The sequence below is a fragment of the Dasypus novemcinctus genome, chromosome 6 (assembly GCF_030445035.2).
Source record: "Dasypus novemcinctus isolate mDasNov1 chromosome 6, mDasNov1.1.hap2, whole genome shotgun sequence".
Lineage (NCBI taxonomy): Eukaryota > Metazoa > Chordata > Mammalia > Cingulata > Dasypodidae > Dasypus > Dasypus novemcinctus.
Genome location: NC_080678.1, coordinates 43732231 through 43759337, shown reverse-complemented (window position 1 = coordinate 43759337; position 27107 = coordinate 43732231). Strand labels below are relative to the sequence as shown.

The following is a 27107-nucleotide window of genomic DNA, read 5'->3' as shown; positions in this document are numbered from 1 at the left end:
ATTTTAACTACAGATTATCCAGTCTTAAAAAGAATGAAGAAAAATTAAAAGAGCCTCAGATACCTGTGAGGCACTATCAAATGTACTAACACACACATAATAGATATCCCAGAAGGAGAAGAGAGAAAAAGAGGGCCAGAAAAAGTACTTAAGGAAATAATGGTAGAAAAACTTCCCAAATTTGATGAAAACCTGAAACTACACACCCAAGAAGCTTAAAAAAATTACATATAGGATAAACTCAAAGAGATCCACATTTAGACATATAACTGCCAACTGCTGAAAGAGAAAATCTTGAAAAATATTTTCAAAGAGAAAACCTTGAAAGCAGCAAGAGAAAATGATGTTTCATGAACAAGAGCATCTCAATGAGATAAAGAGTTGAATTCTTATCATGTAAAATGAAAATCAAAATGAAGATGACTTTCTCATACTGGAAGAAAAAAAATCTGTCAACCAAGAATTCTATATCTAGCAAAACTATCCATCTATCCTTCAAAATGGTGATTACTATGTTCTTGCAGTACTTTGCTTGCAAGAATAGAGACTTGATTTTGTTAACTTATCTAGAATTGAAAAATATAGTTTCTCAAGTCTTGAAATAAAATCCACATGCTGTCAAAATCTAATAACAAAGGAAAGATGGTGGCATAGGTTTTTTCCCTCTCCATCAAAATGAGAAAATGATTCCTAACAAGGGTCATTCAATTTAGCCCTTAAAGAACTCATTCACTGCTACATTTTTAATTGTGACATTCTTAAAAGATAATGTATTTGAAGGAATTCTTCATTTCTGTAATGAGATGTCCTTGGAACACTATGACAAGTTTTTTCTCAACTCAACAGTACTCCTAATTTCCATATCATAAATGACATTCAATATGACTAAAAGTCTATAAAAATGTTCATCCTTGTTTTTTAAATTAAATTTTATTGATACTTATTAATAAAGCATAAATCCACTGAGTGTACAATCAATGGTATCCAATATAGTCACATAATCATGCATACATCACTTCAATCATTTTTAGAGCATTTTCATATTCCAGTAATAGTAATACTAAATATTAAAAACAAAACTGATCACCTCTCAACCTCTCTATGCTTCCCCTGCTGTACAGCTATTCTTCTTCCTTCTCTCTGGTTTACTTGTACTTACATTTTATAAAAAGCCTTATATATGTAATATCACCCATATTTGTATTTTACATGAGGTTTCACTGTTACACAGTCCCATGTTACACTTTTTAGCTTTTAATTCTATTAACATACATGTCCTTGGACTTTCCCTTTCCACCACTGTCATTCCCATATAATTGCTCTGCTAGTCACAAACACCATGATGTGCTCTCACCATTTCCATTCATTTCCGAAGATTTATAAACAACCTTTTAAATATTTCTGCACATATTAACCATCAACTTTCCATTCTCTATCCTCATTCTATTTTCTGGTGACCTATATTCTAATTATTAATTCCATGAGTTTACATAATGTTTAGTTCATAACTGCACAATCACTCAATATTTGTACTTTTGTGTATGACTTGCTTCACTCAACATAATATCCTCCAGGTTCAGTCATGTTGTTTATGCTTCACAATTTCATTTCTTCTTGCCGCTGCATAATATTCCATCATTTGTATACACCATAATTTGTTTATCCATTCATCAGTTGATGGATACCTGGGTTGTTTCAAACTTTGGGCAGTCGTGATAATGCCGCTATGAACATCGGTGTGCAGATGTCTATTGTCACAGCTTTCAGTTCTTCTCTGTATGTCCCTAGTAATGGCATTGCTGGGTCACATGGCAAGTCTATATTCAACCTCCTTAGGAACTGCCAAACAATCCTCTGCAGTGCTGTACAATCCTACATTCCCATCAGCAGTGAATAAGCATTCCTATTTCTCCACTTCCTCTCCAACATTTACAGTTTTCTGGCTTTTTAAAATAGTGGCCAGTCAATTGACTGATATCTCAGCCAATGGGATATCTCATTGTGTTTTGATTTTCATTTCCCTAATTGCTAGTGATGCTGAACATTTTTTCATGTGGGTTTTTTTTTTTTTTTTTTTGGTCATTTGTATTTCTTCTTTAGACAACTGACTTTTCAAATGTTTGGTTCATTTTCTTTATCTGCCACCCCCCCCCCCCCAGGGCTTTTTGCATGCTGTCTGCTCTCTGTGTCCATTTGCTGTGTGTTCTTCTGTGTCTGTATTTATTATTTCCCCTCCCCCCTTGGGGCTTGCTTGCTGTCTGCTGTGTCCATTTGCTGTGCACTCTGTTTTTGCTCGTCTCCCCCATTTTTGTTGTTGTTGCATCACCTTGCTTAGTTGGTTCTCCACTGTGCTTGTGGGCCTGGCAGCTCTCTGCAGCATGTGGGCAAGCCTGCCTTCACAAGGAGGCCCTGGGAAGTGAATCCAGGGCCTCCCATATGGTAGACGGGAGCCCAACTGATTGAGCCACAGCCGCTTCCCCTTTGGCTCATTTTTTAATCAGGTAGTTTGTCTTTTTATTATTGAGTTGTAGTATCTTTTTATATATCATGGATATTAAACCATTATCTGATATGTGATTTACAAATATTTTCTCCCATTGAGTTAGCTGCCATTTCACCCTTTTAACAAAGTTCCATGAGGTGCAAAGAGTTTAATTTTGAAGAGGGCCTATTTATTTTTTCTTTTATTGCTCATGCTTTGGTGTTTAAGAAACTACCACCTACCACAAGATCTTGAAGATATTTTCTTATATTTCCTGCTAGGATTTTTATGGTTGTTGCTTTTATATTTAGATCCTTGATCCATTTTAAGTTAATTTTTTGTATAAGGTGTGAAATAAGGATCTTTTTTCTTTCTGTTGGACATGGCTATCCAGTTCTCCCAGCGCCATTTGTTGAATAGACTGTTATGGCCCAGCTGGGAGGGCTTGACAGCCTTGTCAAAAATCACTTGACTGTAGATGTGAGGGTCTATTTCCAAGCGCTCGATTCAGTTCCATTGGTCAATCTGGCTTTATGCCAGAACCATGCTGTTTTTCACCACAATAGCTAAGTAATATGCTTTAAAGGCAAAAAGTGAGAGTCCTCCAACTTTCTTCCTCTTTTTCAAGACAGTTTTGGTTATTTAGGCCTGCTTATCCTTCCAAACAAATCTGATAATTTATTTTTCCATTTCTGCAAAAAAAGGCTGTTGGGATTTTTATTGGAATTGCTTTGAATCTGTAAATCAGTTTGGGTAGAACTGACAACTTATTTTGCCTTCCAATCCATGAACATGGAATGTCCTTCCATTTATGTAAGTCTTCTTTTTTTTTTTTTAATGTTTTGTAGTTTTCCTTTGTATCTTGCTTAAGTTTATTCCTGAATATTTGATTTTTTTCTGATTCCTTCTCAGATTGCACATCAGCAGTGTAAAGAAACGCTATATTTTATATTAATCTTGTATCCTGCCACTTTGTGAACTCATCTATTAATTCCAGTAGCTTTGTTGTAGAATTTTCAGGATTTTCTAAATACAGGATCATATCATCAGAGAATAGTGAAAGTTTTAGTTCTTCCTTTCCTATTTGGGTGCCTTTTATTCTTTATCTAGCCTAATTGCTCTAGCTAGAACTTCTAGCACAATACTGAATAACATGGTGACAGTGGGCAGTCTTGTCTTGTTTCTGGTATCAGAGGGGAAGTTTTCAGTCTTTCACATTGAGTACAATGCTAGTTGTATGTTTTACGTATATGCACTTTATCATATTGAGAAAGCTTCCTTCTATTCCTATCTTTTGGAGTGCTTTTATTAAGAAAGGGTGCTGTATCTGCCTTTTCTGCATCAATCGAGAGGATCATGTGATTTTTCTTCTTCAATTTATCAATGTGGTTTATTATACTAATTGATTTTCTTGTGTTGAACCACCCTTGCATATTTGGGATATAAACCCACTTGATTGTGGTATATAATTCTTTGATGTGCTTTTGGATTTGGTTTGCAAGTATTTTGTTGAGGATTTTAGCATCTATATTCATCAGAGATATCGGTCTGTAATTTTTTTTCCATAATATCTTTATCTGGTTTTGGTATTAGGGTAGGTAATGTTGGCTTCATACAGTGAGTATGGTAGTATTCTTTCCTGTTGAATTTTTTGGAAGTGCTTGAGCAAGATTTGTATTACATTGTCTTTGAAGGATTGCTGGAATGTGAAGTCATCTGATCCTGGGCTTTTCATCTTTGGGAGGTTTTTGATGACTGTTTCAATTTCTTCCCTTATGACTGGTTTGTTGAGGTCTTCGCTTTCTTCTAGGGTCAGTGTAGGTTGTTTGCGTGTTTCTAGGAATTTGTTGCTTTGTCTAGTTTTTTGGCATACAGTTGCTCATAGTATCCTCTTATGATCTCTTATTTCTGTGGGGTCAGTGGTAATGTCTCCCCTCTCATTTTTTATTTATTTGCATTTTCTCTCTTTTTTGTCAGCCTAGCTAAGGGTTCGTCCATTTTATTGATCTCCTCAAAGAACCAACTTTTGGTTCTGTTGTTTCTCTTTTCTTTCCCCCTCAATTTTATGTATTTCTGCTCTGATCTTTACTATTTCATTCCTTCTACTTGCCTTGGGATTAGTTTGTTCTTTTTCTAGTCCCTCCAGCTGTGTAGTTAGGTCTTTGATTTTGGCTCTTTCTTTTTTGATGTAAACATTGAATGGTATAAATTTCCTTCTCAGTGCTGCCTTTGCTGTGTCTATAAATTTTGGAATGTTGTATTCTTGTTTTCATTCAACTCAAGATATTTACTGAACTCCCTTCCAATTTCTTCTTTAACCCACTGATTACTTAAGAGCGTGTTGTTTAATCTCCGTGTATTTATGAATTTTCCCTTTTGCCATCCATTATTGATTTCTAGCTTCATTCCATTATGATCAGAGAAAGTGTTTTGTATAATTTCAAAATCTTTTTAAATTTATTAAGACTTGTCTTACGACCAACATATGGTTTATCTTGGAGATGGGTCTACGAACATTTGAAAAGAACATATTCCTTCTGTTTTGGGGTGCAATGCTCTACAAATAACTGCAAGGTCTAGTTCATTTATCATATTATTCAAGCTGTTTCTTTACTTATCCTCTGTCCAGATGTTCTATCCAATACTGAGATTGGTGTATTGAAGTCTCCAACTATTATTGTAGAGACATTTATTTCTCCCTTCAGCTTTGCCAGTGTGTGCCTCATGTATCTTGGGGCACCCAGGTTAGGTGCATAAATACTTAGCAGTTACTTCTTCTTAGTGAATACCCCCTTTTATTCACTAAGATGATCCTCTTCATCCCTTAAAATAGTTTTGCATTTAAAATCTATTTTGTCTGATATTACTAACTCCAGCTCCTTTTTTTTTTTTTTTTACTGTTTGCATGGAATATCTTTTTTCAACCATTCACTTTTAACCTAGTTGTGTCCTTACATCTGAGGTCAATCTCCTGTAGACAACATATAGATGACTCACATTTTTTAATTCATTCTATCAGTCAATGTCTTTTGATTGCAGAGTTCAAGCCATTAATATTCAATGTTATTACTCTAAAAGCATTCCTGTATCCATTTTGTCCTTTGGCTTTCTGTTGTCATATCTTAATATTGTCTTTTTACTTTTTAATTACCCTTCCTAATAATATTCATTTCTACACTTTCCTCCAAGTCTCTTGCCCTTGTTTTTTCCTTTTGGACTTCGGCACTCCCATTAGTAGCTCTTGTAATTATAGTCTTTTGGTAACATACTCTCTTGGGTTTTTCTGTCTGTGAAGACTTTGAACTCACCCTCTTTTTTGAAGGACAATTTGCCAGAGAAAGAGTTCTTGGCTGGCAGTTTTTCTCTTTCAGTATCTTAAATACATCATAACACTTTCTTCTCTCATTCATCATTTCTGATGAGAGGTCGGCACTTAATCTTGAGTTTCCATTGTATGTGACGCTTTCAGTTTTGCTGCTTTCAGAATCCTGTTAATCTCTGATATTTGTCATTCTGAATAGATGTCTCAGGGTAGGTCTATTCAGATTCATTCTGTTTGGGGTGTGTTATCCTTGGATATTGATATTTATGTCTTTTTTAAGGGTTGGGAAGCTTTTGGTCATTATTTCCTCAAATATTCTTTCTGCCCCTTTTCCATTCTCTTCTCTTTCCATGACACTGATAATGCATGTTTGCACATTTTGCATTGTCATTAAATTCCAAGATCCTGTTCCATTTTTTTCCATTTTCTTCTCTTTCTGTTCTCTTTTCCAGTTCAGATGTTCTGTCTTTGAAATAACTAATTCTGTTTTTGAGTATTTCAAATCTGCTCTTATGTGCCTATAATATATTTTTAATCTTATCCATTACATCTTTTATTCCCTTAAAGTCTGTTACTTTTCTTTGCAGGCTTTCAAATTGTTATGCTCACCCGCTGCCTTAATATCCTTATATCTTCAGTCATATTTTCTTTCAATTCTTTCAATTGATTTAGGAGAGCTGTGATTATCATTAAGTGTCTTAAATTGCCATAAATCCCACTAAATAATGACATCTAGCAATATAATCACCTTATTTTGTTGAAATTAAACCTTTACACACACCAAATAAGCAGGGGTTAGCAGTGATATTGGTTTACATTTCTGGACTTTAATTTTATTTTGTACAGAAACTTTCATGAACATTATAATTCTTCCCTCTATAACTCTAGGAGACAGGTTAGATTTTTTTTTAGGGATGGTATTTTTATGCCCTTTTGAGAGATAATAAAAAGAAGGCCAAAGTTGACTGCTAAGTTGCCCAGTATCACACTGGCTAATAGCAAAGTCAAAGACTTAAATCTAGATTTTGTAACTCTTCCTCTAAGGTACATTCCAAATTGGGGCAAAAGAGGTAGCAAAGGATAGGAAGCTCTTTGCTTAGAATGGAAAATGGGGAATTCTGACATTTAGCTTCTTTATGAGAACAATGTACTTTACAAGCAATTAAAATGGAACTAAAAAAGATTGAAGCCTCTACCCCAAGGTGTGTAATCTTAGTTTCTTCCTGATTCCTATGCTATTTTCTTAGGAAACTGCTTGATTCTATTTTAGAAAATTCCTCCACACCATTTTATTCCAGATTCCTGCTATGAAAATGAAAAATTTGGTTACAGCAATTTCCATCTTTAAAGGGCATGTATTTTTAAATAAATTTTAATTTACCTCATTAGATCACATTTCTATTACTAAATAAGCCTGTATTTGTTTCCACTGCACAGAAAAGGAAACTAAGGAAATTATCAGCCTCAAGTTATACAGCTTAGTAGTTGCAACAGCTAGGACAAGAGTAAAGTCCGTAGTACTCCCATTTCAATGGTTTCCAACTTTCTAAACCTTAACATAAAGAAAAAAATCATAGCTCTTCATCATAGGAGTAGCTACACTTTTCCCCTAGTATTTCGCCCATTCACTTATAATTTAGAATATAAACAGATCATTTTTCTGTCTAAACAAATGTTGGGACAATGGTAGCAAGAGATATTTTCTAAGAAGGCAGAGGATTATTGGGAAAATTACAGACAGACTGAAGTCAAGAGTTTACTTGCCCAGTTTTGAATCCCTCCTGATAACCTCTATAATTTTAGCCTGTACCATGACTAAAACATTTCATAAGTTTTTTACTCACTGGATTAAGGAGCAGGTGGGAGAAAGAGAAAGCAAATTCAGAGAACAGGAAAAGCAGCTGCAATGACTGAGGTACAAAAGAGCTGCCACATTCAGGAGCGGAAAAGAAGTGAAATTCAATATGATTAGGGCACAGAATAGTGAAGTGAATTTTTTTTAAAGGTATTTAGGACCTCTCTTTGTTAAACCCTCAGATCTCATTACTAACCTTAGTTGTTGAAACAGCAAATTTTATATTCATCTCTTCCTTTGTGCTCTTACCAATGTCACATTGCTCTGACCTTATCACTTCACCCCTAGGTACCAGCAATGATCTCTCATATTGTTTCTTTTTGGTCTTTTAGATTCACCCCTACTTATACCATAGAAACTTCCTGTTGATACTATGAACATTATCAAGATATACTTCAGGTCTCTTGGGGCGCTTTCACGGTCCTATATCATACAGCCTTATCCTATATATTACCATTCTTACCTTTTACCACAGGTCACAACTGGAAATTCTTTCTCCAATACAAGCAGGTCTCCTTGCAGTCCCACAGATAAATTATGTTCATTCCTTTTTCTCATCTTTCCCTGGGCTCCCTGACCATCTAAATCAGGGTTTCTCAGCCTTGGGACTATTAAAACTTGACGCTGAAAAATGCTTTGTTGTAGGCTGTGCTGTGCACTGTAGGATGTTTACAAGCATCCTACCTACTAGATGCCAATAGTACACCTTCCCGCCCCTGCAACAGAAGTTCTGACAACCAATTATGTCTCCAGACATTGTCAAAATGTGTCTAGGCAAGTAAAAGGGTTGCTAGCTGACAATCACTGATCTATAATCCAGTCTCACTTCAAGCCCTAACTCAAGACCTATTAGACATCTCCAAACAACACAGTTCATTGCCTTTTCATTAGGATAATGAAAATTCTAGAAGAAGGGATTAGAACAAGATCCCAGAGGAAAAGGCATAGTAAATTTAAAATACTCAAAAATATAAGGAAAGTTCAGGAGTGGGAAGTAGTCAACAGAATCATGTACAGAAAAGAAGCCTAATAAAATACACTGGGTTTGGCAATTAGAAACTCATTGGTGGCACAACAGGGATAGAAGTCAGAATAGAGTTGTTTGAGAGGTAAGGAGGTGGGAGATGGGGATGCTCTGTAATTTTGACTGTGAAAGAGAATAGAGGAAACAGAAACCAGACAATAATCCAAATAGATTGTTTTTGTTTTTGTGTTTTCTTGGGTGGGAAAGGAAAAGAATGGCTGAGCTACCTTATAGACTATATATTATTTGTGGCAATAATTTGGTTGTGTGGTTTTCACTAATAGAAATGGTTACTTCTCTAAATAAGTATAAAATGCAAGTGGCTGGACTGAACTACAGTAGTCTGTTGTACTAAAGTGAGAGAAAGACAAATGGATGCTGGCAAGAGTACATAATAATCCAAGTAGCATGTCTAAGCAAGGAAGAAAGTCTATTTAGGAAGAGGCTGACAGACTTTAGATAAAAGGTACTAAGGGATAGGGATCTTCATAGGTCAAGATAAAACTAGGTATAGAAAAATAAGGGGAAGAGAGATGAAAGAAACAGAAGGATGAGAGAATACTAGAATTTAGGATTTTTGATATGGAACAGTCTTAGATGCTATGTTCCTGAGGACAGTCAGTCATAGCAGTATAGAGGAATTTATTTATATCAGAAGTGGGTAGACCAAAAAAGAGTTAAGTCTTGGGAAGAACATTGATAGCAGAACAATCAGCAGATGGAGACAATATGGGGATGAGGCTATGTGAGATGATAAACCATCTGGATGGTTATTAACAAAGGAAGGTGGGATTTATTGACCTCCAGATCTTGAATTAAACTCTCATAATACTGTTTCAGTGCTAAGCTGCCAAAGACACTGGGCTTTTATTTTGGTTACTAAGGTGAAACTCTAAAATAGAGTTCTGATCACTACACTATTTAAAAACAAAAACGATCCTACAAAACTCAAACAATAAGTGAATCTCAAAATAGAGACTAATAAATATTATCTCTTCTGCCATTAGCAGATACATTCAGAAAATAAAATTATGAAAAGCTCATACAAAATGAACATAAATTTCAAAGGAGAACTAGAGGGTATCCCTGGAAGGAAAAAAAGAGTACTCTGGAACAGAAGACAGTATTTCCTAGATGGTACGTTTATTGAAGACTGCTTGAAAACATAAATAGACCCCTAATATTTAAAGAGTGGGGGGAAGTGAACTTGGTTCAATGGATAGGGCGTCCGCCTACCACATGGAAGGCCCGCGGTTCAAACCCCAGGCCTCCTTGACCTGTGTGGAGCTGGCCCATACACAGTGCTGATGTGCGCAAGGAGTACCGTGCCATGCAGGGGTGCCCCCCCATATAGGGGAGCCCCACGTGCAAGAAGTACAACCCTTACGGAGAACCGCCCAGTGCAAAAGAAAGTGCAGCCTGACCAGGAATGGCACCGCACACACGGAGAGCTGACACAAGATGACGCAACAAAAAGAAACAAAGACTCCCGGTGCTGTTGATAAGGATGAAAGCGTCACAGAAGAACACACAGCAAATGACACAGAGAGCAGACAACTGGGAGTGGGGGGGTGGGGGGGTAGGGGGGTGGAAAGGGAGAGAAATAAATAAAAAATAAAGAGTGGGGCCCCAGCTTAAATTCATTCCAGGTTTGACAAAAATCATATATGATAATACTCTGTTCCCTATTTCAGGATTTAGGGACTTAATTTTTCCACTCCCATACATGGCTACAGATGCCTTCCTCATGGCAGGTCCTGCGGTTTTATGACAGAAAAGCTCCGAACACTGGGTGGAATGGATGAAAGATTTAGCAGTATAGACTGAGGGTCTCAATTATACTAGATAAAACTGTAATGGAATGAGTGGATAAAAATCCTTAGTGCAGTTATTTTGGCATAGCATATGTAATACACACTAGGACCCATATTTAGCAATGAACATAAATTTTATGCAATCCAAATAGCCACTGCTCAGTGTCAGGGAGAAATTTCTCCAAAAACAAAAAATAAAATAAAAATAAGGCAGAAAGCATAACAAGAGTCTTCCAACTGGATCAAATAATCTAAGAGCATTTTTGAAGTAAATATCTAAAAACTTTACAAATTCACTGAATAAGTAACAATTTTTATGCAAAAAAATAAAAGACCATCTGATGCTAAAATCAGATAACTATAAGTCAAATCTGATGTGCTCAACTTAAATTTGCTGAGCAGCACTGTTTAGCAAAGGTAACTTTCCTCCTTCTCAGATCTTTTCTCCTTCACTATGACCATCCACTTCCCCCCCAAAACAAAAAACATGTCAAAATATTCTATAATGTGAAAAAGCAATCTGTACATTTTTTATATTTTTCTAAGTCTATCGAGATCAAACTATCTTGTCTGTGTGTATATAAGTATGTATATATTTTTATTTAAAAACAAAAACACTCTGGGGAAAGGGGGCTTTGGGAAGAAAAAATAAACCTTTACCAGCAGGTAAGAAAATTGCTCCCTTAAGAGTTATTACAACTAATTTGTGTAGCAGTTTTACAGTTTACAAAGTACTTTCAAACTTCACTGTCATATTTTACATTTTACCATAATCCCAGGAAGGAGTTAAGGCAGGGAATACCATGGTCATGCCAAGCTGTGAAGGGACTTCAGGGATACTCTGAGATGGATTCATCTTCTGAAACTGATGTCATGAAAGAATACCATGTTTTCTGACAAAACAGCCCTCTGCAGCACTGTTTGGTTGGACTCAACAAGGGTTAAAAGCACCTTATGATATTACATTTTAGCAGGAGTTGCAAACACAAATGCCAGGCAGACTGACATATCTAAATGAAGAGTGACTGATATAAGGGGAAAAAGGTATAAAGAAGATGAAATGATAAAAAGGCAACTGACACAAAGTCTGAGTGGAATGGAGACACTTTCCCTGTATACACAGAAGACAAATGTAAATCAGTTAAAATGACTACTATCTTATATGGTTGCCAAGCACGGATCCCATTTTTCTAAATAGATTTTCTGTAAAAATTCAGATTTTTATGGGAAATCTCTTGGCTGCAACTTAAAAAAAAAAAAAAAAAAAAAAAAAGCATGATCCAGACTCTTCCGCAAGTCAATCTGGTTGGCCCACAAGTTTTAGATATTGCCTGGACTGATACTACTTCCCTCTACTTCCCAAGAAAACGCAAAAACGTTCTTCAAATTTGAAAATACCTAAGGTTGATTCTTCTACTCCTCTGAACTACAAACTCCCTAGTACTAGATCTCAAACTCTACACGATCTCAATTTAGGCTGTTCATTATTTGAACCTATGTTCTTCATAATCCTAAGGTGTAACTGGAATCCTACATCACAGCAAATATATGTTACAGGTGCTTTCAAAAAACACAATCCATTCTGTGATAATTCCAGAAGTTAGGTGTATTTAAGGAATACCATTTAATTGCATATTATTCATACATGCATGCACAGGTACAAATACTCAGGGCATAATATTGCTATTTAAAGCATTATTTAACTTTTCTTTCTCTGTTATCACTGTTCCTGATTTCCTGCACTAAACAGAATCCTAAAAAAATCAAAGAAACAATGTAAGATGATGGGAGAAATATCAAAGATTTTATTCAGAATAATTTGGTCAAATCTTTTGACGCTTGAACACATTTAATGATATGTAGGTATTCGTATTATAAGATGAGCAGAACTTCTGAGTTCTATTTTCACTTACGCTATAATGTGCATATGTAACATGGGAGATAATTTTTGCAGCAGTTTCTTCACTTCTACACCTCCTTCCCAAATGTACAAGATTGTCTAGAGTTTTAAACACCTATGTTATTCTAGAATTCAAGTGCCAAGTACACCACCTGACGCAAACATTTATCGAACGTACGGATGAATGAAAGTATATATAACACCACTGTTCTGCCTCCCACACTAGTGACTAACTTCATCCATAGTTTCCCCAAACAGGTTTCAAAACCACATAATGTTTTATTGAACTCCAAATTTTAACTCGGAGTGCGGCATTGGGAAAATAAAAGGAAAGAGGCTAATGTGAACTGTTTCGTTTATTAAGCAATGATGACACAGTACGATTGAGCATGTCTAATATTCTCAATTTTAAGACTTAAAAAGTATGCAATGATGACATGGTAGAGTGAGCATGTCTAACACGTTCAATATTTAAGACTTAAAGAGTATTATATTGGTTAAATTTAATAGCAAATTCTAAACACAAAAAGAATCGCTTGCATATAGGGACCCTTTTGGATGGCTACACCTAAAGTATCTGAAATTAAAGAACCCTCTCTTTTCCACGCAAAGGCAGAAGCCGCCCGGAAGCAGAGGCAGTTCCCGCTAGCGCCGAACCCCGTGCCCCAATCCCGCAAGCCCGGTCGGCAAACGCCCCCCGCCCCCCAACCCGGGCCGGTCCTGCACGCCCGCCGATTAACAGCTCTTCCCGCCACGGGGCTCCAGGCGTCCTCCCCATGCAACACCCGCTCACTTGGCGAAGCCTGTTACCGCCGCAGTGGGGCGCCGGCAGGGGAGCTCGAGGTCGATACTCACCCGTTGGGGATACTGTTCTTCTTCACCATGACGGGAGAGGTGCGGGATTCCCACGACCCACGCAACACCGCTCTCAGGCTTTTTCCTAAGTGCTCCCCACCCCCCCAATCCAGGAGATTAAAGTCGGCGGTGCCCGCCAAGGACGCCCAGCAGAGACGAAGGCAGGAGTGTCAGCCGTCACTGGGGTTTGAGCCACAAGCTCAGCAAGAAGATGAAGCGACCCAACGCACAGAAGATTCCCGAAGGCGCACGCTCTCAGCCGCAGGCGGCTGAAGAGCCGCATTGCGCATGCTCTTGGACCGGCGTGACGTCAAGCTTCGCGGAAGCTATCCCGAGGAGGACGGCGGCCGCGTTACGCGGACGTAGGGATCGGCGTGGAGCCGTTAGTGACGTTCTTTAAGTGGGCTAAATTGTGTGTCCAGCCTTCACCGCACAGCCATAACCACAAGTGCACTTTCTTCAGCCAGGTGAATGTCGTATACTTTTTAAAGTGCCCCCGAGCCTACCTTGCCGGGGCTCCAGTATTTTGAGTGGTTGGAGCGATTCTTTGCGGAAAATTACAGCGGCGGCCCCGGCAACCAGAGCTAGAGCCGCATAGGCTACTGGGATATGTAGTCCCCGGGGCCTGTAAGACCTGTTATCCCCTTTTGAAATTAATAGGGTTAAACCCACTCCACTTCGCAGCATTGGAGAGCAGTGCTTGATTTGCATCAGTGTATTATTTATTGAGTGCCTACTGTGTCCACAACATTTTGCTAGAAAGAGTAGCTTCTGCCCCAGCCCTAGTGCTCGCTTTAGGATAAGCAGAAAGATAATGAGCTCAAGGTAGAATGTAATGAACAAAACTTAACTTTAGAAACTAACATGCTGTTTGGAGGTCACAGAATGGCCAGAATCATAAAAAGCACCTCAGAAGATGTGAGGTTTGAACTGGGCTTTGAACACGGAATAGTCTAGTTTAGGAGGAATCAAAAGATAGAGGTGAGCAGGGAGTATTGTGGAAGAGAGAGGATTGGGTGATCACAGTATTGAAGACCAGGATTTGGGACTTGTCTGAGAAGGAAGTTTTATTAACAGCTGGCCAGGCCCAGCGGACTTAGGGCCAAAGACTGAGCCTCGATCAGGCCTTTAGGTTACTTTTATACAAGAGAGGACAGAAGGAGTGGGGTTAGGGAGTGGGGTTAGGAAGCATTTGGTGCGAAGGACTTATTTTTCGGCTTCTTGGGACTTGGGGGCTTTCCGGACAGTAGATAAGACTGAATACATACACAGCACGTATCACTTAATTGACCCTCCGAAACTAGGCAAGCTTGAATACCCACACAGCCCATATCAGTATAAGATTGTGATCTGGCTATAGTCAAGGGTTCATGTGGGGAAATAGTGAGTTGTTCTTAAATGGGGAAGTGGGCATGAAGACTGTAGGAGAAAAAGGGTGCTCACAGCAACAGGGAGACAGATGATTACCGGCAGAAAGTTTATTGGGAAACTCTCCCAACGGAGAGGGTCTGAAGAATAAACTTTAGCCTACGCCTGGCAGAGGTAGTTATGAATTGATGTAGTACATCTGTAAGTGGGAAAACGCTTAGTCAATGGGAGGGAGTTGGGGCTTGGGTAAGACCCGAGGGCCAATAGGGAACTGTAGAAGTGAATTTTTTCACTTGTCTGGCTAGGGGGTGGTGTGCTAGGGGCTCTAACACTTCTAACTCTTTGGTGTTATTATATATATAATACACACACACACCCATATACACACACCATATATATATATATATATATATATATGGTAAAGGAAGTAGTGGTGTAAGGTGCTAGGTTGGACAGAAGGGTGAGGGGGTTGGGGATGTTGATTCCATCTAGCTACTTCCTGCTATTAAGGGGCAGCGAGGGTTTCCCTTCCATTTTTCTCCATGGGTTCTGATTTCTGGTTCTGAAGAGGCTGGTATTGGCGTTTACACAGCAGAAAGATGCTGTTCACATATTTTGAGCTGTTGATTGTACAATTCAGGGTTGAATTGGACAAGGAACTATAAGAGACAAGGACTAAAGAGAATAACAGTAGTGGTGTTATGAGGGGGTGAAAGGATTGATTTCAGGGGTATGGAAAATAAGAAAGAAACGAGGATAGTCATGATTGAGTGGGTTTTAGGCTTTGTTGGGTGCTAATGGAAAGGGGATACTGAGCAATGTTTGTGAAAGGAGGGTTTTTTAAAGATTATTACTGAAGGGGAAATAGTGTTCCAGACTTGGGGATGTGCTTTTATTTGCAATATGGGAGGGATGTCAGAAGAAATTGGGGAAGGTATGGGTGTGGTGGACAAAAGGAGAAAGACGTTGGTTTGAGAGAACAGGAGAGCAAAGGAGATGAAGGGACAGAGTTTGGACAATATGTCACAGCCTGGAAGAGGTGAAGGGCCAGTAGGCATTAAAAGGAACTGATGAAAAAATGTGAAATTCTCTATTGAGCATTAACTGATCTGGTGATTTAAGGAGAAGAGGGGATGTCATTAACCCCCACAATAGAAATTGAGGAATTGGATAAAGGTTCTGAATATTCTAGAGGACTGAATATGTGGCCCCCATGTAAATTAAAAAGGAGATCAGCTTACCTTCAACCTTGATGCTAACCCTCGGTTCAGACTTACTGATGGAAATGTGGGGTTGTTTTGAACCGGGGACTCATCAGTCATTTGTTGTTAATCCAAGGTAGTCTGGAAAAGAGGGTCCCGGCTCCAGGTCGGTAGGGTGTGCTGGAGGAACTTTTCTGGAAACAGCATTTTCAAGACAGTCTGACTTCCAATTACCTTTACAACAACATACCAGGGAAGGCCCCAGTAGAGACCTGGGGTAGGGACAGTAGTGTATCTAATGCCCTTCCTTTCTGCACTTAAAACAGGGTCACGGCTGAAGAGAAGAAGGGGGATTAGGTTTCTTAGAAACAGACGTGAGGGCAGCAGCTAGGAGGGAGGCTTTAGCCTGATCTCATTTGTGTTTTTCTAATTTGGCTTCCTCTTCTCTGTTGTTGAAGACCTTAAAAACTGCTTTAATCAGGTCTTTCTGAGGGGTTTGAGGGCCATCTTTTAATCTCTGTAACTTTTTCTGATGTCTGGATAAGATTGTTTGATAAAGTGGGTATGTAGGTATAGCTGACCAGAGTCTGATTCAGGATCTAAACTGGTGTATTTAAGGTGGGATTCAGTTAATTTGTTTATAAAAGTGGCTGGACTTTCATCAAGTCTTTGTGAAATCTCATAATTAACTGCCTTAAAGGTAGCCTTTTTCATGGCTTCTATTATACAGGTTAAAAAGTGGGCCATGCAAGAGGTCAGCAGACTCTGGCTGACAGTCCCAGGGTAGATTAGTGGTTGGAACTGCTGTGGGGCCTGCTGGATGTCTATTGGTGTTTTGAGTGTGCATGAAATCTGCGAAAGTGGTAGCAGCTGCTCAAATGTGGTTTTTCTTCAGGTATGGTTGAAGAGGTTAAGGATAACGTAGGTGTCCTGATATGTGAGACCATAAGAATGGCTGAGGTGTCAGAATTTTTTGATGTATGTGGCAGGATTTTCAGAGAATGAACCTAACTGGTTTTCTATCTGACTTTATCTGAGAGTGAGAATGTAACGTGCACCTTAACTATTCCTTCAGCTTTTGCTATTTTTCTGAGAGGTAAGAGGGGTGTTGAGGTTTGTGTAGAATTAAGATGTGGGGAGGGGTTAACTTTTGTATTTACGGAGGTGGAGGAGGATGGCAAGGAGAGGGAAGTACATAGTCCTCATGAATGAGTATGAGGAGGGGAGAAAGGAGGGGCAGAAGATGGTGTGGCAGAGAGTTGAAGGGTAGAAGGTGGTGGTAAGGGTGAGGATGGAGACAAAGTTGGAGGCACATAGGGAGGAGGTGCTAGGAAAGCTTGGTTTGCTGGATCAAAGTTGAGATTTTTGGGACACTTGGGAGGTATGTGAGAGGGAGATGAAAGTTTTTGAGGTGAAGAAGAATTTGATAAGAGAACAAGATTGGCAGAGGGAGGAGTAGTTTGCTCACTGGAACTGCAGGCAGAAATGAAGGAAAAATAAAGCCTGAATGTAAGGAACCTCAGACTGCCTGCCACTGTGTTTGATGTAGTTTTTTAAGCCTTGGAGAATTTGGAAATCGAAAGTGCTATGTTCAGGCCATTGACTTTCATTGTTCAATTTGTACTGTGGCCAAACAGAGGTTGAATAGAAAATGAGTTTTGTAGGTCTGATGTTTCCTTCCAGGTATAGAGTTTTAAGGTTATGAAGGAGACAGCCCAGAGGCATGGTTTTTGGAGGGTGCCTATAGCAGTTTGATATGATTATGAATTCCAAAAGTAGATACTGGATTATGTTTGTAATCTGGTCTGTACCCCTTTATAAAAACCAACCAATTTCTGCTATTTTACATCAGCTCCCCTTTGACTGACTAATACAGAATTTGGTACTGAGAGTGGGGTAGTGCTTTTGCAATTACTGAAATGCTGGAATGGTTTTATAAATGGGTAAGGGGTATTTTTTGGAAGAATTGTGAGATGCTTGATGGAAAAGGCCTAGATCACTTTGAAGAGATTGTTGATAGCAAAATGGATGCTAAAGAGACATTTTATGATGCCTTAGAAGTAAATGATGAAATTATTATTGGAAACTGGAGGAAACGCGATCCATGTTTTCAAGTTCCAGTGAACTTAGGAAGATTAACTCCTGGTGTTTTATGGAAGGCAGAATTTGAAAATGGTGAGCCTGGGCATTTAGCTGAAGAAATTTCCAAAGTAAACTCAGAGAATGTGGCTTGGCCTCTGCTTGCAGCTTATAGCAAAATGCTAGAAGAGAGAGATAAGCTGAGGCCTGAATTGGTGGGCATAAAGAAAACAGAAACTGTTCTGGAAAGTCCAAGGCTCTGGAAATCAAACTCCCAGATGAAAGTGCCCCATTGGAGGACTTAACTAAACTCGGAACTGGTAAATCAGAATTGACAATGCAGTTATGTCGGAAAGGCTTGTGGAAAGTCTTACTGTCTGTTGGCTTGGACCCCTGCTTCTTGCATTCTAAACCAACAAGGTTTTTGAGAGAGCTGTATGAACAAAACCACTGCCAGCTTGGACTAAAAGGGACATGGAAAGAAGAGATTGAAGGAGAAAGAGCTTTAAGGGGAAAACCATAGAAACTGAGATCTGGAATTAAGACATCACCTTGGGCCAAGAGTGGAACCCCACCCATGTGTACAGAGAGGGTGAGTTTGCCCCAGCAGTTGAAGAGGGTGGATGTTCCCACCCAGTATTGTGGAAGAGTTATGCCACCTGAGGTACAGAGAGGGTGGAATACATTCTCACGGATTATGGTGGTTAAGGTCAGCACCCACAGGTCTGAGAGGGGTAGACCTGTCCCCCATGGATTAGGGAAGGTCAGGTGGTTAACTCATTGCTCTGAGAGGGTTGAGCCTGCATGCCAAAGGTTAGGGAAGGCCATGTGATTAACTCGTTGCTCTGAGAGGGTTGAGCCTGTATGCCACATGTTAGGGGGAATGTTGTCTTCATGTCACTGTACTAGGGGGTTAAGACTCTAACCCAAAGATTGGGTAAGGTGTGGCAATCACCCCAACACTCTTGGAGAAAGGTCTGGCGCTTGGTCGACATCCAGATGCTTGATGAGGGTGGAACCAAGAAAATGGCCATTGGGCAAGCATGGTGGGTTCCCATAAGGCACCAAGGAGAAGAAACCATCATCTTAAGAATGATTCTCAGCCTCAAATCAAATGGAGGATGCCCTGTAGGTTTACTGAACTGTACAGGACCCATAACTCATGTTTCCCTTCCAATTTCTCTTTATTGTAATGAAAATGTTTATCCTTTGTCTGTCCATTTATGTATTGGAAACAGATAAATTGTTTTGTAAGTTTCAGAGGTCTATAGCAGACAGGACTTTGCCCCAAGACAAACTGTATTTCTTTAAATTAATTGTGATATGATTTAGTACTTGCATTGTTACCAGTTTAAAGTTTTTTGATTATTATAATATCTTTTTGAAATTCAGAGAGTGGAGTGTAACAGTTTGATATGGTTATGAATTCCAAAAATAGATACTGGGTTATGTTTGTGATCTAGTCTGTACCTGGGCATGATTAAGTTATTATTAGGGCTTTGATTAGGCCATGTCATTAGGGCATGGCAAAAGACAGAGTTAGGGGTTTTTCCTGTTGTAGATTTGATGTTGGAGTTTGATGCTGAAGCCTTAAGCTGGAGCCCCAGGAAGTAAGCTCATAGAGGAAAGAGAAGCAAGACCCTGGAAAGGAGGAACCCAGGAAGCCTGAATGCTCACCAATGTCGGCAGCCATCTTGCTCCAACACTTGAAAATAGACTTTGGTGAGGGAAGTAACTTATGCTTTATGGCCTGGTATCTGTAAACTCCTATCCCAAATAAATACCCTTTATAAAAACCTACCAATTTCTGGTATTTTGCATTAGCATCCCTTTGGCTGACTAATACAGGGCCGAAATTTAATTCCCCGTTTTAGGTGGTGTGGGTGAGACTAAGGATTTATAGAAAAGAAAGAATGGGAGATTCCAAGTGAGACAGGTGTCCCTGAATTAGTCAGAAATCACCCAAAGGAAATGGTAGACCTCACTTGGGACTGGACATCTCCAGAACCAAGGGGTTTCTTCCCACAAGGACATGGGCCTCCTGCCTGCTATGGCCCTCAGGGATGGTGAGGATCACTAGGATTTTCAGTGGGTTGTCCTGGACAATGGAAAAAAGAGAGAGAGAGAGAGCAGGATCCTCCAGTGGAGAAATCCTTGATTCACCTAGCTATGATTTAGTGTCCAGTTTTGGATGGGTTCTTGGTGCTCTCAGGGTGGAAAGTCCTCACAAATCAGTCAGTCTCAACATAACCCCATTCCCAGGTTTTGGCACTCACTGGGACACAGAGACCGATGATTGCAGGCAGAAAGTTTATTTGGAAGCTTTCCCAACAGAGGGGGTCTGAAGAATAGACTTCAGCCTGCCCTTGGTAGAGGCAGTTATGAATATATACAGTACATCTATAGGAGGGAAAATGCTTAGTCAATGAGAGGAGTTGGGGCTTTGGTAAGACCCGAGGGCCAATAGGGAACTCTAGAGGCAAATTTTTTCACTTGTATGGCTAGGGGGTGGTGGGCTAGGGGTAGTGAATTCAAGGGATGTGGGAGAGGTTGGTGGTACCATGTGGCTCCTTTGACTATTATTGTGAGGAAATGAGCTGTATCTGAGCATGTAGGCTCTGCATGGGGAGCTGCTCTATGTCATGGGAATGCAAGTCACTGTTAATCATGTAAACCTTGTAATCAGTTAATCATTATAAAACTTATAAGGGAGAAACCTCTAACAAAGAACTTTGGCCTCACTTTTAGAAAGGGCATCCATTTTTTCTTTCTTGTCAATTGAGACTATAAGTACAGATACACATCACAGGACTAACTTGTGTCAAGTTTCTGGACCTCAGGGCCCACATTGGTAGCTCTATAAAATAATACATTTTTAAATAAATCCTGTAATTAATTTGTGAGTAGTACAATAACATAATATTATGCGTGATAAAACATTATTTTCTTATATATAAAATTTCAAAATATACAATAATTTTTGTAACCTATTTTGGCGTTGATTCCATTTTTATGTACCAGAATGCTTAAAAAATGGAAGTGGTCCCAGATCCTTCTTGACATGCAGGAGCAAGTTATGATGTTATGGGACTTGGTACTAAGAGCAGTGGGTGATTTAGTTTTGATGTCTGTTAAACGTTTATTATATGTATAACTTCACAGATCAGAAAATCTTTTTTTTAGGCCACTTATTCCTAGTTTTTAGTTTTGGAAAATAAGATCATGGCTATCTAAAAGATGCTAATTTTTAAACATGCCATGTAATGGAGCCCTGATAATTTATAATGCTTTTTATAGAACATTCTGAAATATTGCTGTCTCACACTGAACTAAATGTAGAAGTTTTTTTCATTAAATTCCATCTTTTGTATACCCAAGTACTAGTAAAGGGTAGCAGGTGCCATATATTTATTTTTTTTATTTTGAAAAATGCTATCCATTGCCTTAATTTTGTCATGCATTTGAATGAGACTTTACTTTTAGCATAGCATCCTAGTTCAAATCAAAGAAGTCAGGAAGAGCATGATTTGAGAAACACTGATATAAAGGAATTCAGAAAGGGTTCATTATGTTATGTAATAATAAAGACCTATAAAGTTACAGGAAATTGCATTTTGGGCCATCTTCAGGTCTCCTAAGGAAAGAAAGGGAATACATTTTAGAAAGATTGCTGACAAGAGCTTCTGGAAAATTAAAGAAAAAGCAAAAATTTGGTTAGCTTACAATTAACCAAAGAAATATCACTAAGTACCAGAATATGTGTTTTGTGACCATTCCATCAGCTAGAGATAGTTTGGTAATTTTATTCTCCAGCATTCCTGAAACAAAATAGCATGTGACAGAAGTATCAAAAGTGATTGAAAATTGTGCTGAAAAGAAATCTGTTGTGATTCCTTGAAGACATTTCTGTGCAATTGTGTTCCATTCCAACTAAAGCAATTACAAAGGGATCTTGCATAGTCTTGCACCCCCAGATTTTATTTTGAAACTGAACTGGAGTGCTTGACTCTACTAATATGTCCAAGAAATGGTCCAGGCTTATATTTAGCCTGGATGTTGAATGACCTTCTGTTGTTGCAAGAGTATTTGTGGAGCCAAAAAAGAATTTGGGAAGAGAAATCCTGTACCCTTCCTTGATCTTTTCACCCTCCACTGACCAAAGCTATCTTTATTAAGTTTAATGTTTTCTATAATTTGGGAGTCTTAAGGAAGAATTTGAAATTATGCTATTCTTTCTTGTTGTGTCGTACTCAACAAGTTACTCTCTTTACTTTTTCTTATTAAATTGATGTACTGAGTTTTGTAGTGAAGTTGGCTACCATCCCCTTAGACTCCATGATAGCAAGAGATATTAAAGAATATTCTTAATATTACAGTCACTGAAATGTAATGCTTTTGTTTTTATCTTAGTTACAAATATAAATTAAAAGACTTAAGTAAAACCGATGGTGCTGACATTTCTGTTGGTAAGAAAGTAAAATTTTGTATATGTTATCAAATCCAATTCGATGAAGACATCATTAATAGAAAGACAAAAACTTGGAAAACTACAAATTGAAGTTTTTTGCCTACTTGCCTATACCAAGCCTGTCCAGGAACAGATCTGCTGTGCAACCATATATATATATATATTTTTTAAATTTCTCTCCCCTTCCCCCCCTCCCCACCCCAGTTGTCTGCTCTCAGTGTCCATTTGCTGCGTATTCTTCTTTGTCCTTCTGTTGTTGTCAGCAGCACGGGAATCTGTGTTTCTTTTTGTTGTGTCATCTTGTTGTGTCAGCTCTCCTTGTGTGCGGCACCATTCCTGGGCAGGCTGAACTATCTTTCACGCTGGGCGGCTCTCCTTATGGGGCGCACTCCTTGCACATGGGGCTCCCCTACACAGGGACACCTCTGCGTGGCACAGCACTCCTTGCGCGCATCAGCGCTGCACATAGGCCAGCTCCCCACGGGTCAAGGAGGCCTGGGGTTTGAACCATGGACCTCCCATGTGGTAGATGGATGCCCTATCCACTGGGCCAAGTCCGCTTCCCCAACCGTATATTTTAAACTTTTAAAAGCTCCAAGAGATTCTTTCCTATTTGGGTATTGAATTTGCACTCAACACCATCCAGGCTTTAGGAAATTACATTTTAAGAATCACCACAGTGGTAGAGATAAATTTGCAGAACCCAGAGATTTCTAAATGCAAACATTTATATACATAAAATTGTCTTCTGTTTGCTATGGATCAATAAAGACTGAATTAACTGTTTAACTTTAATTCACAGGCTTTGACTGTGAACCTTCAGGACATCTGAAATGAAAATAGTTAATCCTCAATTTCCTTACCCTTTAGAAAAAACTCTAACTTCAAGAATTGTAAATTAACAATATCCTTAAAGAGAAGATTGGGTTTAAATGTTGGAGCCAGTTTTCTGGCAAACACAGAAAACTGACTTGCTGTAAGAAGGAAAAAAAAAAGTCATAATTTTTCTTTACTACCCCATGAGACTTCAGTAGAGAAAATGCAATTTTCAGCCAGATCTTCTATTTTATCTAATATCTTGTCTAGAATTATTTATCTTGTAGCTTAACAGGTTAAAAAATATATCTCCAGGCCTGAAAAACACATTGGATTAATACTTTTTATAATATAAGGTTTATTTAACAGTTATTATAATTTTGTTACCTATAGAATGTGTTGCTATTCATATTTTCTACAGGTATTAGTTTAGCATTCAAAATTTGCAAGTGTAGGCATCAGTAAGTCATGTATTAATTTGAAGTTTGCTTAGAAGTTCTTACTGAATGTAAAGTATTTTCAAAATTCTCTTTTCTTGGCATGCAATTCCTGTGTGTCTAATCTTGGCAGGAGAGTAGGAAGAAACTAACAATGTTAATAATCTTTTAAAAAATCATTGTCAATCTTAAATATGTTTTTTTACCGATTAATCAAGAAATTTATCTAAATTAGACCTGATTTTCTTTTGTCCCAAATCTATTCCATATTTTCAACCTCCTTTCAGACCTTTCTGATTGTACCAGAAGTATCCATAAGCAACATCTTCAAACTCAAGTCATTAATTCCACTCCATTACCTTCCTTCTTTGGCAATACTCTAAATGACACCCCTTCCCAGTTACTGAAGCCAAAATTCTGTAAATTTACGATGATAATTGTATCTTCTCCTTTCTGATAGTTATACCTCATTTCTTTTGCATATCTTATGTCATAAACTAGAATTTCTAGTACAGGATTAAATCCTCAAGGTGATAGTGTATTTCCTTGTTTTGATCCTAGTTAAATTTAAAATTTAAACTAACATACTTTTCATCTCAAGTATCTCAGTAATTAGTTGTATTCTTTCAGTAACATGGTATATCACTCAGAATATTTTCTTATTTATTTAGAAAGTGGAGACAAATAGAAAGAACCATCATGAAAAAGATCTCAAAGAGAAGAGAGGATATTAAAAAAAAGGTAAGGTATCAATGGAGTTTATAAGGATTTAGATGATACTAAATAGCTCAATTACAAAAGTAGGATAGTCCTAATAAATTTTATTTACTTGGTTCTGTTTACAAAACATAAACTCATGTGCTAAAAGGAATAAACAATATGAGAACTCAGGAAGAATTGTATAATTTTGTTTGGGCTATCAGTCATGAAATAAGGGGCATTAAGAGGTGAGTTATTCATTCATTTATTCATTCTCCTACTTAAGGATTCATTTTATTTATCTAATCTCTCAGCCAGTCAGCAATCCATTTCCTCCTTTGCTCCAAAAAAAAAAAGAGAGAGGGAGGGAGGAAGGAAAATATTTTTTAGGCAGTGAGTAAAACACATCAACACATCTCTTAGAGTAACTCCAATTAGGATTCCCTTTTTCTCTCTGCCTTCCAGGTGGAGATGGTAAGTTACAAAAAAGTGACCAGACATATGAGTTAATTCCTATAACAGATCTTACAATATGCCAGTTCTATTTCTCTGGAACACCCTGACTAACATAGAGGAGATACCCAGACCATTGGTGAGAGGTTGCCATGCCGTGGGGTGTATATTACTCCTTTGCTCACCAAGTGCAGGAAGAGGGATTAAAATATTTGCCTAACATCATAAAACCTGTGAAAGGCAAAGCAAGATCTTAACCCAAGATCTTATGAATCCTAGTCTAATAGATAACAACCATTAGGAAACTCTAGTCATTGCCTAGATGCATATTATCTCATTTAATGCAAAAATCTGGTGTTTTAAACAAAACAGGTCTCATTATTCCCATTTTACCAACTAGGAAACTGAGACTGTGAAGTGACTTGACCACAGCCATAAAGTTAGCAATTGGAAGATCTTGAACTTAAAATGTGGACTTCTATTTATTGTTAAGTGTGGAAATCAATAAAGTTTATGGTAACATATAGTATAACTAACACTGCTGATTTAAAAATGTGATTGAGACTGAAAGGAGTAGTCTAGGAACATAAATTTCAATTGAAAAGAAGGTGGAGGCTAATCTAGGGCCTGAAGAACATTGATTTCAGTGGTGGATGAAGATTGTAGTTAATAGTATAAGAATGTTCTTTTACAAAGTGTTAAGAATATGGGCTACCTGGGGAAGTTATAATTTATGTAGCTTTTGGATGACAGTTAACAATAATATTGTAATATTTTTTCAACAATGGCAAAGAAGATGTATGAATTCGAAGGGACAATAAATGGGTAAAAAACAATAGGCGATATAAGTGGATATGGGATTTTTCCTTTTAGAGTAGTGAAAACATTCTAAAATTGACTGAGGTGATGACAGTATAGCTCTGTGATGAAAATGAGAGCCACTGAGTATCTACTTTGAACTGTACAAAGTGTGGGACTGTATAACATGAGGAATTCTGTGGTGGAAGCTGGACTATAGTTAACAGAACAAATATTAGACCATTCTCTCATGAACTATAACAAATATATAATACTAATACTGGGTGTTAATAATCGGGTGGGTTGGGGGGAAAATACACCAAATGTTAAATATGGGTTTTAGTAGTAATATTTTGACAATGCTCTCTCATAGTTTTATAACAACTGTTTCACAACAATACAAGGTGTTGGTGGTGGGTTTGATGTATGGGAGCCTGTATGATGATATGCATGTTTGTTTTGTAAGTTCACAACTTTTATTATATACTTATTCTTTATGTTCATGTATGAATGATATATTTCAATTAAAAAATTTTAAATGAAAAAAAAAAAAAATAAAGACCAGAATCCTGAGAATGGTGGGTGAGATTATTGGGAATTAAAGGAAGACCTCTATCATTCACTTGCCGGAATGTATGTGCTCTCTTACCCTCAAGGGTTACTTATTTCTTGGTCAAAAGTAGAATTAGCTATTTTTAACTACCTTGAGGAAGGTACTGATTATTGTGTAAGAAAGAACATTCTTAGTTCATGTTGACTTTATCAATAGTTCTTAAGTGTAGCACAGGAACCATTGGTGAATTTTTAAGTTCTTTCAGAAAGTCTGTAGACTGAGCTCTTATTGAGATACTGTTTTTACTATGATCATGTCAATATTCTGCTTTCAATTTTGACATGAATGCATGTTTCCACCATGACTGGAAAGCTGGTGTGTGTCTGCTTGATCTTTCTACTCAACTGCACATTAGTTTGGTTAGCATACCCAGTTGTTATTTCAGGACGATTTTGCTATTGTACTTCTTCAAGTGAAAAACAAACAAACTTCATGTTCTAAAAAGACTTTAACATTGCTTGAATAATTTACTTTAAGACATATTGAGACTAAAAAACTGTAAAAGAAATAAATGATTATTTTAACATACTGAGTTTTTGATGATGATAGGACACAAAAATATCAGCAGGAAAATTAGAAATATTATTCCAGTGCTCAGGAGAGCAGTTAAGACTGTAGACACAGATTTGGGGAACCATGGTAATGCTCTCCAAAACATTGTCATGTGCCTGCATTCAGGTGATGGGGGGAAATTATGACTATTAAAGGTTATAGGGAATAAGTGACTAGAGAGATAGAAGGGTACAGAGCAAGGACAGAGAAAGTTTTAAGAAAATAGGGTGTCCAGTGTTGTCAGATGCTATGGAGGAATCAATCAAATAATAGCTAACACTGATATAGTGTTGAGTTTTCAGTGTATCTTCATATGTCTGATCTTATTCAGCAGTCCTGAAAGGTATATTAAATAGGTAATACATGAAGT

General features: G+C 38.0%; 2 protein-coding genes across 3 annotated transcripts in view; one reads left to right on the top strand and one right to left on the bottom strand.

Moving 5' to 3' along the window:
* Window positions 1-13542, bottom strand: part of LOC101432221 (uncharacterized) — a 61472-nt gene extending 47930 nt beyond the window's left edge. For both annotated transcript variants that reach the window (XR_011649022.1, XM_071215751.1), the window contains exon 1: window positions 13253-13542. Coding sequence is in view for 1 of the 2 variants with exons in the window: in XM_071215751.1 (XP_071071852.1) it covers window positions 13253-13281 (29 nt within the window). In the remaining variant the exon portion in view is untranslated. The remainder of the gene's footprint in view (window positions 1-13252) is intronic.
* Window positions 13543-13582: 40 nt separating this feature from the next.
* Window positions 13583-27107, top strand: part of CC2D2B (coiled-coil and C2 domain containing 2B) — a 138013-nt gene continuing 124488 nt past the window's right edge. Inside the window, 2 exon segments of the mRNA XM_058298679.2 lie at window positions 13583-13719; window positions 24294-24363. Coding sequence (XP_058154662.1) covers window positions 24322-24363 — 42 coding nt within the window. The 5' untranslated portion in view covers window positions 13583-13719; window positions 24294-24321.